This window comes from Streptopelia decaocto, assembly GCF_964273445.1.
Source record: "Streptopelia decaocto genome assembly, chromosome: 1".
NCBI lineage: Eukaryota > Metazoa > Chordata > Aves > Columbiformes > Columbidae > Streptopelia > Streptopelia decaocto.
In genome coordinates, this window is record NC_138663.1 from 75,865,382 (window position 1) to 75,879,191 (window position 13,810).

Here is a 13,810-nt window from a genome sequence, read left to right on the forward strand (position 1 = left end):
TGTTTATTTTAGCTGTATTGATAAAGAACAGGCAATCTTCTTTTTCACCTCTGTATAAAGTGGGCCGAATTCACCTGTGTTGAAGTTACACAAGGCTGAATTGGGCTCTGCTTTTTCATAGGAAATGTGCTGATCGATGCAGAAAGCATTTTTGTTTGTTTGTGTTCCAAAAGAAAGCATGGCTTATGCAGCATTTCATATAGCAAAAATCACATGTATCCACTTGTCCTCATGTGTGTGTGTGTGCTTAAAATTGCTGTGAACAACATAAGCAAATCAGGACCCAGTGCCAACCAATCTATGTGGATTTTTACGAAATTATTACTTATTCCCCCTCCCACCCCCCAGTTCCCAGCTATGAATTGTTTGCTCCATATGCATGTCTCAAGCACTTTTTAGGTCAAAGACATTTTCATATTGTTTTTCCCTGTCTATATAGGTAAAGAATTGCAAGGGCATGGGAATTTGCTTGCGGGGCATCAGCTAGGAATTCCTCTCGTAGAGAGAAGCTCTCTCAGCTGATGGACCTGCTGCCTCTGCTGAGCTCCAAACACCATTTAGGGAGTAAGAGCAGAGGGGATGGAGTGTGTTCACCTCTCTCTGAATTTCCAGTGATTTATTTTCCTTTACAGATTTCATTAATACAGTCTAAGTCTGAGAACTCCTGAACCTGTCCTAGCGTTTTCCAGAAGATGGTCTACAGTGTTGAGGAGTCACTGGGCTAAAGAAGTCTTGTCACAGGCAAATTGTTAAGGCTTTTGTGAAATGAAATGAAAGACGCATTGATAGAAAAAGTTTGACTGACAGCAAGGGAGCAAAAAGAGTCTTGCTGTCTGACTCTATATTATTTTCTGAGCTTTCTCTGCCTTTTGGCTGGCAGTATATATGGAATTAAGAGTAGTTAATGTAACTTAGATGAACTGAACTGCTCTTGGAATTTACATATGTTCATATGTATTTCATGATCTCAAGTTTCTCCTGAACAGGGTGGCATCTGAGAATGCAAGGATTCATTAGTGTGGAAATCTTGAACCCAAGCAATTGCAGAGGCATGGGTGAACAGAGCTGGTGTGTGAATTATCTGCAAATAAATTCGCCAAGTGCCATTCCCAGAGCATGCGTTTGAGTCATTTTCTAAAAATGTAACATTACTTCATTTTATTGGATAATTACATAGGTCTAAATTGCATTTTATTTCTGACTTCCAGGTTGTTGTGGGAGATAAAGTTGTCCTGATGCCAGTCAATGCAGGGCAGCCTCTCCATGCCAGCAACATTGAGCTTCTAGATAACCCTGGCTGCAAAGAAGTGAGTTCAGTGGAGGGAGGAGGCATAATTGCTAATCTAAGATGTGTTATACTTTGTTCTTTACTGGTAATGAGAACCACACCATGGGCTAGATGGTTCCAACTTAGTCTCAAAAAACCAAGATGAAGTATACTTTTCCTTGGCACAGTTCTGCCCAGCACTGAAAGCTTTGTGAGGTTTGCTTGAGTATCTGAAACCCTCACTGATCTAAGAGTAAATCCTCTTCCAACAGCTCTTTGGTGGGCTGTACGCAGAGTAGTGTTTTGTCCACTGAATTTTCTCCAACATCAACATTATTATTACTAACACTTGAGAGCTTCAGGACCCATGTACAAATATGTACAAAACTGTACAAATATGTAACTAAGCCATGTCCCCAGCCACCCGAGATCTGGTGTGGTCTTTTAGAAGAATAGAATGTCTCGAAGAGAGAACAACAACCTTTAATACTAAAATTGTGGTGGTTTAAAAATGTATTTATTTTTTTTTTCCAAAGGTAAATGCTGTAAACTGTAACACAAGCTGGAAAATAACACTGTTCATGAAATTCAGTAGTTACCGAGATGATGTACTGAAAGGAGTAAGTATTTTTTTTTAAATTATTTTTTGAATTTGAAAGTCATGCCATATTTGACTATAAAGAAATATTACATGGTGAATAAAAGCAGAAATAAGGACGTCATGGAGGTGTTAAGGATCTTTCAGTACTGTCCTTCAACAGCCAGAATACTTTTCCTTTGTGTTATTGTCTTACTAAGTGAAACTGTCTGGATTGTGCTGGTGTCCAGCCCCTTTCCATGCCCTGGGACGACTGAGGATCCGTGAGAAAAGGTGAAGTTTAAGCTCAGAATGGTGAAGGGCTCCGTACAGAAAAGCTTTCAGTTTATGCAGAGATGCTTAAGCAGGTATAACAAGCTTGCAGAAGGGAGAGAGTCATGAAAGATGGCAGTAGCTGTAATAAGACAATGTAGCTTTAAGCACTCATGGTTTGCACAGCTTCATGCCTCTAGATCACACTCTGAGATCACTTACCTTTTCATTTAAAATAGATCAAATTTATTAGTCCTCATTTATACCTTAATAAGTGATTATCAACTGGCCATTTTTTGTTAGGTATCAAGGTACCATCAGTTTTTGAGAAAGAATTTGAAAGGGAAAATGGTATATCTGTGTAGACCCATTTGGGGATACTGTTCCAAGCCTTGGGGAGGGGCAGAAGGAAGCACAACAGCAGAAGAAATAGAGAGAGGACACTGATTTTGATTGCAGAGTAGAAGCAATGAGTCAATATTAGAGAAATCTGTTTATTTCCCCTAAATACTAAAAGAGATCAGAAATAAAAAATCCATTTAGTGAAGTTAACTAAAATTAAAATTCACCTTTAGGTTAATTGTTGCCCACTGTTCTTTGCAGTGCTCTGAAGCAAGTTCTGTTTTCACAGAAGTGAGTGGATCTCCTGCAGGACTGAATCATCTAATTTGATTTCCAGACTCAGTGCCGAGGTCGTATGCTCTGCACTTGGTACCTGCTCCAGCAATAGGAAACTACTAAATGTTTTCTTCACGTCAGCTATATTGACGTCACTGGAGCTAGTACAGATATAGAGGATGAGTGTAGCAGCTTTACCTACCACTTAGTAATGCTTCTTTTTCGTATTACTTTAGGGAGATGTTGTTAGGCTGTTTCATGCAGAGCAAGAGAAGTTTCTGACCTGTGACGAATATGAGAAGAAACAACATATTTTCCTTCGTACAACTTTGCGTCAGTCAGCCACTTCTGCAACAAGTTCTAAAGCACTGTGGGAAATAGAGGTATTTTTTTTTTATTTTTTTATAAATATTTTAGGACCTGTAGGCCCGGGTTCAGCAAAAATACTTTACCACAACGTGAATCATTCATAGCCTCTTGACGTCATCATACACCTCCCTGGAACTATTATTATGTTATGAAGCTGTTTGCGTAAGATTAACACTGAAGAGGTACTTTATTGCTCTCTGTGTGTGGAGTTAGGATGTTTTCTTACTATATTTACCTGCAGTAAAATGACGGAGGGTCAAATTCAGACTTGACTTAAATGGTGTGATTTTATCAAAGCAAATTGAATGATGCTCATGTATCCTGAGTTCTGAGTGTTTTTATTTGACTTCATGTGCAATTTCGAATATTGAAATTCCTGACTGACAAGAAACGTCACAAATGTGATTGAGTCTATGATTCTGCAACAGGGCACATCAACATCTGTTTAAAGTTAGGCTGAATAAAGGTGTTGCTGCTGAATGGGGCTTTTATTGAGAAGATGATGACTAACAAATATATTTTCGTTTAACTGAGGAACATTGGAAACTGGTACGTCTCAAACCCTTGCTGTTACAGTAATGTAACTCCTACAGCCAAAAATTCTTATGTTCTGAACAAACTTTGTGCATTTAAAACAGACCTCCTTTATCAGGCAAATGGTTGAATTTTGTCTGAGTAAAGACTGTATGGAATAGAGTGTGTTACACTTGCAGTTATTTGAGATCACTCCTTAAGAGAGAGAAGCGCTGCAAGGTTTGAAGGTAGCAAATGACCTACAGCTCAGTCAAAGGGAAGAAGAAGTAACCTGGGATATGTTGGATTATACAGGCGTATTTTATCACTTGGATGAAAATCTATCTGTTGTCAAAAATAGAGCTGGTGCAAGTGGTGAAACAATGCAAGAGGGTTTGAATTTTCCTTTTAAGTAGTGCCTATGTAAGTGTAGAGCAGCTACGCTTACTTTTTTGAGCTCCAGATTCACACCATGTCACTTGAAAGCAAAATTTGGCTCAACGTGTTTGCAAGGAGTAGATTAATTAAAACGTTGAAAGTAAGAGGAGGAGCATTTCCTGGCACCTGGCAAAAAATGAATATAAGTAGTTGTTACCTGTGGTGGGCTTAGTGTTAGCACAGTATTCCTCTCTGTGGTAGACTGTAATAATGTAGTTTACATATTTCTATGTGGAATGAGTAGTAAGAAATGTCAATGATCTGAGTATGGTCTTGAGGAGCATGATCTGTATTTCTTCTTTTAGGTTGTCCATCATGACCCTTGCCGGGGAGGGGCAGGACAGTGGAACAGCTTGTTTAGATTTAAGCATTTGGCAACTGGAAACTACTTGGCTGCAGAGGTAAGACTGTCAATTTAAATAAGTGTTTGCGTCCTGCCTGACCAGGTACTGTAAGTGTCCTGCTAATTCAGAACTGCCGTAGTAGGTAGGTGCACAATTTAGATCTCCAAAAAGATCGCACACCAGGTCTGAATGGGGATAACTGGAGATGCACTGCTGTGTCATGCTGTGTTCTGCTGTGTTGCTGTAGCTGAGGGTTGCAAGGAAAATTTTCTGAGCTACAGGACACTAGTGTGTGAGTTCAAGACAGCATCTAAACTTAATTTCAGCTGTGCTGTTGAACCCTCAATCTGCTGTTGTCATAGCAGCCAGGGCAAACACCACTGTTAAATATCCACCATATTTACACTGAAAATCCTGGGATTCGTTTATCTCTCTGTTCTTGTTTGCTTTTGATTTTTGAAGTACTGCTGTGATCAGTCAAATATTCTTCTTTGCTGGCTCAGGCAGCCTTGTACAGTTTAAAGCTTTTAGAGTGGAACTGAATGCAAGGTAATCATTGAGCTTGATCAGACAAGTCTGTGTGCAAGCACTAGAACAGATACTCTAAACTGCTCCAATTCAGGAGCTGTTGTTCCTTTTTACCCTACAGTTTCTAGACTTCTTGAAAAATTGGTTTCTGTGGCACTGATTTCAGTCTATGATCTCTGCCAGCCAGCATGTGGTCCAAGGCATCTCCATGTTTTGTACAAATTTGAAGGACAAACTTGTGTATTGGTGTCATTACTATTAGTGTCACGCTAGTGCCTTGTGGTTATTAGCAGGTTGCGTTGTTCTGCTATAAAATTTGAATAAAGAATGTTCTGGGGAAGTCTTTGCCTCTTTTGGTGGAACAGAAGGTGCAAAAGGAGAAGGAAGGTCTTGCAATTTTTCTGGTTATTATCTGATACTTAAGGCAAAATAGTGTTGCAACTCCTCAAAAGAGCAGCTTAATATCTTTTAAGTCCCATAATTGTCCTTAAAAATAAAATAGGGCTCTTGACAAGGTGGAATAATGCGGATAATACCAAGTTTATGAAATGGGATATTGGATATTTCCCTGGTTGCAAGAAGCTGTGAACTTTTTCTGTCATATCTAATCCATATTAGAACTGGTTTGTGTCCGACTTATATCAATGGAATGAAAAGTAGGGTTTTTTTCCACTGATTTAGTTATCTGTGCAGGATTGCTTATTTTGACTTATGCTTGGAAGCATGAGTGTGAAAATTTACAATAAGAGCCAGTTATAAAGCACTATATGTTAGGGAATCCCTGAAAAAAAGACTTGCTTTAACTGGATTGAATTACATTTATAGCAGAGCCACCTCTGTATGCAGACAACTCCTTAGTATTCCTAGGGTGCTGCTTTCACTTTCCAACTCCTGTCACAGTCCGCTCTGATTTCAGAGTAAGAGCAAACAGGACCTATCAAACCTTTACTTATTTCTAATTATGTCAAAACATAAACAGTGGGCCACCAGGTTAGATACTGATATTATTTTCCACATAAGACTGAATGCAGTTTGGATCTTTTCTTTGGTTTTAGCAGTAGCTCACAGTGTGAGAAACTTGATAGGCCTGAGTGGTGAAGAGCATCATCCTTTTAGAGGCAGCAGGCCATTAACTGCACTGCTCTACACTGCTGCCTCCGTACTGCAGCAATTCTTCAGCTTGGCTGAAGCCAGCTGGCTTTATTATGTAGGTAAGATAGGCTAATAAGAACTAATTTTCAAGGGGCAATCAGTACTCCCACCTAAGAGATGGTTCAATTTTCCTCTCTGCTTACAGTGAGAGATGCTCCTAGTAGAAAGATTTTATTCACACTAGCTACAATGATGGGGAGTCAGGAAAGGCATCAAGCCCTCTGGCTGATGGGCTTCGTTCTCCCACCATACCTCACTTACTCACAGATTTTCGGGAGAAAAATGTTCACCTGAAGTGGTGTCACACTACACTGAATGTCAGGCCTCAGCTTAGGTCTTTTCTGCCTCTGGAAAGGAAATCACTATCAGGAAGACTCATAATATGGAGATTACAATTGGCAAAGTAAAGTGAGAGCTGGAAGAGCATTTGGGTTGAACAGAGGTGATATGCTGTGACTGGAGAGCAGCATTAGCTGCTGTATCTGTGAAGTGTAAAATACCTGCTGGTGGAGATATTAAAGGTACTGCTGTAATAAAAACCTGTGAACTGTATTTTACACAGTTCATATGTCAGGCACAACACACCAGTCAGACATACACATTGAAGATTTATGAACAGGCAGGCAGACACTTAGTGTGCGTGAGCTAACTTTTAATCAATTGGGCAAAGCTTACTGAACACTTATCTGTGCTCTTGCAGCAGAGGAAGATTACTCATGGTATGGATTATCAACAGCGTCACACATTGCCATGACCTAATTTTGTTTGAGCTTCCATGATAAAGATATCTGGAGTGGAATAATAAGTACAAACACGTAAACAAAATTCACAAATCTTTTAAGCATTCTGTTATTGGCTAATGATACAATTTCTGTCACAGTTTGAGCTATTGCAAATCAGGATTGATCACTGCTTATAACCATCTTTTCCTTACTTCATCCTTCTGTAAATCAGCTTGATGTGTACCATGGGCACTTCTGCAGCAGAATCTTCCATGGGTCATCTCAGACAATTGAGCAGGAGTGTCCTTCGCCTGAGTGTCTCTTTTTGCTACTCCTCAGTTAGGCTTGTACCTTGTGTGAGAAGTGCTGGGCCGTTGCTTTTTCTCTGAGGATTCCTGTGCCAAATGTTAATGGGTCAGTCTGATTTGTGACTCGGTGCGTCACTACAGAGCCATGTAGTGAAGGGCTGCCAGTGCAGTTTGTTAAGGCCAGGGGATGATCTGGGGACTAAGAAAATTCAAGACACTTGCCCCAGAGAATTCATCAACCTAAAGGTTGTTTCAATACTACAGGAAGTAAGTTTAAAAAAAATAGTTAGGCAATACAGTCGTTCAGCAAACAAAACATATAGGTGAGTAGTTGTAAATCTAATTCTTATAATCTTAAGAGAATGAAGGCAGGATGTGTAAGCCCTAAGTTCCATGTTCCTCAGAATCACAATCAGTTGTCCATTTTTTTTTGCCTTTCAAAGACTAAGGGTCCTCTGATACCTCTGGCTTCTGACACAGTCTCAAGTAGTACCGCTTCCTTGAATTCTCTTTCCACTTGGTGTTATGTAGATTAGTTTTTATTAATATGCTTTGAAGTTCTTTAAGACCTACTAATACCATAAAGCAACCAAGACCCTACTACCAGACTATGGACTGAAGGTGAGCCACCCTGAAAGACCCACTGCTAAAGGAGACCCAGTGGGAGACATTTACTAATTGCACAGATGTGCGCTATCATTCCCCTACTACAATGCATATCCTGGGGACACGGTCTGACACATCAGATGCATATATGCGCTCACAGAATTACTTAAGAAACAGAAGATAATATGCTGAAGGAAGGGCTTTATGTTCGGTGGTAAGACTTGGGACAACAGAAATCTGGATAGGTGGTAATGTCTCCTACATGTGTAGAAACCTGAAACCGTTGGCTTAGACATTCCTGAAATATTGAAATCATTAAAAAATTAAACCAAATACTCAGCTGAAAAATTGGAAAGAGAAATTTTCTTCTTTGGAGACAGTGGGAGTTCTGCTGTTGGAGTCAGAAGGGCTTGATTTCACCCAAAAGAGCTGAGCCAGTTCCTTAGGAGGAGATTTAGACACTAAGCCACCAGCTAAGATTCAGGCTGCTGAGTTTTGTTCTCATCTTCACAGAGTCAGCAGTCTTTTAGAAAAAGTTCTGTAGAATATTATTTTTTTTAGCTCTGGTTACAGCAAAATGACCCAAGTGATTTTGAAGTTTTATATTTATCAAGAGAGGCTGTAAGGTTAGGTGGAAATTGGATGCTTCAAAAGAACAAAGACTTTCTTTTTTTTTTTTTTTTTTTTTAAGTCTTTGCAGTGCATGTACCACATGTAGAATGCACCCAAATCTCTCTGTATGTGGGAGCAAGCTGCAATTTACTGGAACAGCCTTTCAAATGCTGCCAGTTGGGACCACACAGCTGTGGTTTTCTCAGGAGCACACCTAACTGTTTCAGTATTCTAATCACCAGGATAAAAATCTCTTTGAACTGAATATCAGCTTATCGATTGTGCTGAACCAAAACATGCACCTTTAATATTGTTCTCCACGTGTATAGCAGCTCCAGTTCTCTGATTTCTAAACTGGATAATCTGTACTGAAACTATTGACACTTGCTGTATTACGATGTTAAACAGAAGTACGTGTGTCCATGCAAACACATATGCACATACAAGAAATGCAGGATAAGTCTGTCACAGAATCACAGAATGTTAGGGTTTGGAAGGGACCTCGAAAGATCATCTAGTCCAATCCTCCTGCTGGAGCAGGAACACCTAGATGAGGTTACACAGGAAGGTCTCCAGGCGGGTTTTGAATGTCTCCAGAGTAGGACACTCCACAACTCCTCTGGGCAGCCTGTTCCAGTGTTCCGGCACCCTCACTGAGAAGAAGTTTCTTCTCAAACTTAAGTGGAACCTCTTGTGTTCCAGTTTGAACCCGTTACCCCTTGTCCTACTGTTGGTTGTCACCGAGAAGAGCCTGGCTCCATCCTCGTGATACTCACCCTTTATATATTTATAAACATTAATGAGGTCACCCCTCAGTCTCCTCTTCTCCAGGCTAAAGAGCCCCAGCTCCCTCAGCCTTTCCTCATAAGGGAGATGCTCCACTCCCTTAATCATCTATGTTGTCCTGCGCTGGACTCTCTCCAGCAGTTCCCTGTCCTTCTTGAACTGAGGGGCCCAGAACTGGACACAATATTCCAGATGTGGTCTCACCAGGGCAGAGTAGAGGGGCAGGAGGACCTCTCTCGATCTACTAACCACCCCCCTTGTAGTACACCCCAGAATGCCATTGGCCTTCCTGGCCACAAGGGCACAGTGCTGGCTCATGGTCATTCTGCTGTCCACCAGGACCCCCAGGTCCCTTTCCCCTACACTGCTCTCTAATAGGTCATTTCATATTAAACTTCTCAGGTGAGATGAATGTGGCTAGTATAATCACAAAATGTTTATGCAAATATCAAATCACACGCTAGTCTCAGATATTGCAGTAGACAAGAGATAAACCACAGTACATTACTTGTGAAACGTGAATAGGCGTATAATCACAATGCAAAATTTGTGAAGAAAAATTTGTGATAATTCTGTTTTCCTTGGTTGACTAGACTGAACTAGGGTTACTAGATGTCTTGGCTGAGATGTGGCAGTAAATCTGGTGAGGTAATTGTCTTTAACACTGAATCAACTATACAATACGAATTAAGATAATGCAGGTAACACAGCAGCCTTAATGTTTACCTTCTGTGAATCTATAAAATTGTGTCCATAAACAAGGGTTCAAATATTATTGTGTCTCCAAAGTAGTGCAGAGTATTGATGTTGCTCCAAAAGTTAATCTGTGCCCTGAAGTTCTTCTAGATGAAGGAGTGAGAACAAGCTGGCCAATGCAATAGGTTGAAGCAGTGAGCTCAGAAGTAATGGCAGAACCAAACATACTTTTTCTGATTTTGCATTGTGCTTCATTCATTAAACTAAATTGTCAATCAAGTAAAGGCCCTCATTCAGCAAAACTCTAAGGAGTAGCCTTGTCTTTGAAGTCAGTGGAACATGAGCATTTACATGCTCAGGGGTTAAGGGTGTCTCAGATGCTGACCTGATGAGTTTGGATTTTCTCTGTCAGTTTTCACTTGTGCAGCCACCCACTTTGACTATTGTAGGACTGAAGCCTCCACGACAGCCACTTTTAACTTCTACATGTGAATATGCGTCATAAATGCCTTGTACAGGATGACTGGGATGGCGAGCTCTTTAGGATGATTGAGATGGCAAACTCATTAGCACATATTCTGGTGATGGACAAGTCACAGAGATAAAGTTGTCCACTACCTGGCTCCTTTGGGCAGAAGTAGCAATCTGATGTGCATCCCTGATGTGTGTCGCACCTGAAGACTTCTCTGGCTTTCTTACGTGGTTGGCTTTCTTCTTTCTGCAACAGTGAAAGTGCAGGGTTTAAACTGTAAAATGGATCAACTCTGATCAGTTTTTTTCTAAACTCTTTTGTTAAAATCCCACATGAATCATATGTCTAGCTTTGGGGTTGTTTTAGCACTAGATTCTCAATGGAATTTCTTTTGAAAGTAGGAACAATTGAAGCCAGTTGGCCTGGTCAGCATAGGGTTGCATGCATGTGAGATTAAATGACAATTATATGAGCATTCTAAATTGAACCTTTAGTTCAGTGCTAAGAGCAGCGGCAACGTAGGCTTTCAGAAATGTCACATTTCTGCAGGTGTTTGCTGCCTGTGACACAACGTGCTGTCCCTCAGGTGGTGTCCGCACAGGTTCCAGGGTGCGGGGAGGAGGGAATAGTCTGTGCTGTAAGCCAGGCCACTGAGCTAAGGTGTGGGACACAATAGGTTGGGCTGGCTTAGTGGGAACTGCTGAAGCCGGTGTCAAAGGCCTTTGCCTTGTGGTACTGTCAGCTGAATTTCAGCCTGTGGTGGTGTGAACCACTTGCTGACAACCCTTGAATCAATGGCCAATGAAAGTTACTTGCACGTCACTTTCCTGAGTAATGTCTTCCTGTATTACCTCACCCTGCTTTTCTGTCAAAATTGTCCGAGTTTCTTTTCAGAGAAGCTTATGTAAATCATTCACTTTAAATTGAGAACTGCAGTTAATCTTGGTTTACATTCCTTTAAATGGATTTCTGTTATGTCTTCGTATTAAAAATCTTAGCCTGCCGTATGATATATATCATTATAATATGCATTTATCTGGGTGGACAGAGCCATACTGTTCAAGTTTAATCCTGTTGTAATAAGTACTTGATGTGGATCGTGGTGAAGATAACCGAGTACATGTTCAAGTTAATATTGATAGAAAATAATCCTCTTCTGTCTTCTGAATAGGACATAGTGAAGAAGTGGAACTTGCTGCCACAAGAACAGAAAACAAAGCATTGAATGAGATTTTAAGAAAGATTGCATATTTGTATGAGTAATAATATTCTCAGCATTAGGTAAGATAAAAAAAATGTAAAAGGGAAATAGGTTCTTAAATTTGAGGCTATAAACTGGGATTAACCCCTTGAAGTCCTGGAGAAACTTTTTCTGTAGTTTTATGGACTTGTTAAACTGACGTGGAAAATGGAGTACTGCATAGGATGTTTTATTAAGGCAACTGAGACTGAATATTTGAAGGTCATAATTCAGGCCTTTTGATAGCCAGTTTTTGGAAATTGGGCTACTGACAGATATCTGTTGTGTTCAGGAAGCAAAAAGGGACCACTGTTTGCCAATGGTATTTTTGGGGGTGATGTGGAAGCGAGCCTTTGCAGAAAAATGTATTCATCCACTGATTGTACAGCTCATGCAGCGGAGGAGAGCGTAGTGGTAAATGCGCGGTGGTTCCTTCTGCCTTTAGAAACAGTAAGGCAAATAGTTGGATAAAAATGGCCTTGTTTAAGATGTGCAGGTAACTTTTGCTCAAGGATAACAGTTTGCAAACTGAGAAAGTACCAGGAGATGGCAGCATCCACCAAGGCCTCCATGCATCTGCTTGCACAAATTAATTTGTCGGTACTGCAGGACCTCCTTACCCGGAGATTGCTTCTAAGTCTTCCGTTCAAATCTCTCTTTTCCAGTCTCTTTGTTAAATGTTAATACAGCATTCTGATTAGTTTCTGTCTGTTGGGCTCAGTGATTAAAGGTTCTTGTGAGGAAAAGAGCTTGCCAGGGTGACAGGGTGAACTCAGCACCTTAAGCCTTATTTCTATGTTTCACTGTCTCATAGGAGGAGTGTGGTTTTGTTTTAAAGCTCTATAAGGAGTGAAGGATAATTTACAGCTATGTGTGAAGAGATGGAAGAGATCCAGAGACTAGAGGAGGATAGATTACTGATTTACAGAGCCAGTCTGACCTGTTTCACAGACTCGGACGTGGCTTTTTTAAAGTGACAGAGTTAGAAGCTGTCCATTTAGCAAAACCCAGGCCTAGATTTTCCAAGTTTTTTAAGAATCTTGGGAAGACAGCTGAATTTCTTGACCTGACTTGTCTTTACTTTGGTGGAAATTGGGAACTACATTTTATTGGTCGGTGTGCAAATACCTTCCAAAATCTGAATCTTGGAGGAATGACTTTTTCCCCCAGCCAACGAGCTTTTCCATAGTGATCTGTGAGCCTGCGTTCAGCTACGCTTTGTCAGTCCTATCTAAGTTAGCTGTGTTTGAGCTGTGTTTGTTTCCATGAGCTTTAGGAGGAAAGGAAGTGTGAAGCCATTAACATGGCATTTGTTGTCACTTAGTCATGATAGGGACTGCTTCTGTTATTAAAAATACAACATCTGCTGGTATTGCATTTTGATGTATTCCAAAACAGCAAATGTAGACACGTGGTCTGTTCTTTAGTACATCTTTTCGCTTATTATTTCAAGATTGAGAAACTTTTATTCAGTTATATATGTGCCTCTTTTTTTTTTTTTTCTTTTAATTTTTAATAGTTGATGGATGTTTATAAGGCTTCCCTGTTTGTTTTTTTGTTGTTGTTGAGGGGTTTGTTTGTTCGTTTTTTAACAGTAGAAATTTCGGTAATGTCTAATTCAATCATTCTTAGTTATTTTTTCTAGGAGGACCACTGAAAGGCACATGGGATATTAATATTTAGAACATAACCCTTGAAGGTATGAGGATGCTTCTTCATATAGCATGTGTTGGCATGGAGCTGCTGAAGCTCATATTGAGGTTATAGCCCAGCAGTCAGGTTAGACTAAAAGATCTCTTAGACGTTTCTTCTTCTTTTGGCTTCCTCTGCAGAACAGGACGTGGCCGTGTGGGACTGAGCACCAGGTGCTGGTGGGTGGTCGGGTTCTCTGCCCTTCATCACAGTAGAAGCCAAGGGATTTCCCAGTCACCACTCTCTCCTGGCCTAACGTAGAGCTTTATGTTGCAGCAGCTCCAGCTTATGCTGCTGGTGTGAGACCTTTAAATCAGTGGTGATTTAGGTGTATCAAAGCACTGGCCTGCCATTGCTTAGACAGCAGCTAAAAGGCAGCAGCTATCAAGAAGACCTACCCTTTCTTCTTACGACAAGGGTGAATATTTGGGACAAGAAGGTGCCAGAGCTGATTCTCCTCCCCGTTTTTGACTAGCAGATAGTGCCCCATGTGGGGATGGCAGTCACTGTCCACTTCGCTTTCCGTGTGCTACATGGGGGCCTGAAGCAGATAAAAAGATTCGGGTCTCTCGGTGCTCCCTGGCAACTCGTCTGATT

General features: G+C 40.7%; 1 protein-coding gene across 3 annotated transcripts in view; it reads left to right on the plus strand.

Moving 5' to 3' along the window:
- ITPR2 (inositol 1,4,5-trisphosphate receptor type 2) overlaps positions 1-13,810 on the plus strand; it is a 264,569-nt gene that overhangs the window by 50,623 nt on the left and 200,136 nt on the right. For all 3 annotated transcript variants that reach the window (XM_082043370.1, XM_082043371.1, XM_082043372.1), the window contains 4 exons: positions 1,209-1,307; positions 1,804-1,887; positions 2,972-3,118; positions 4,361-4,456. In XM_082043370.1, the coding sequence (XP_081899496.1) occupies positions 1,209-1,307; positions 1,804-1,887; positions 2,972-3,118; positions 4,361-4,456 (426 nt within the window). The remainder of the gene's footprint in view (positions 1-1,208; positions 1,308-1,803; positions 1,888-2,971; positions 3,119-4,360; positions 4,457-13,810) is intronic.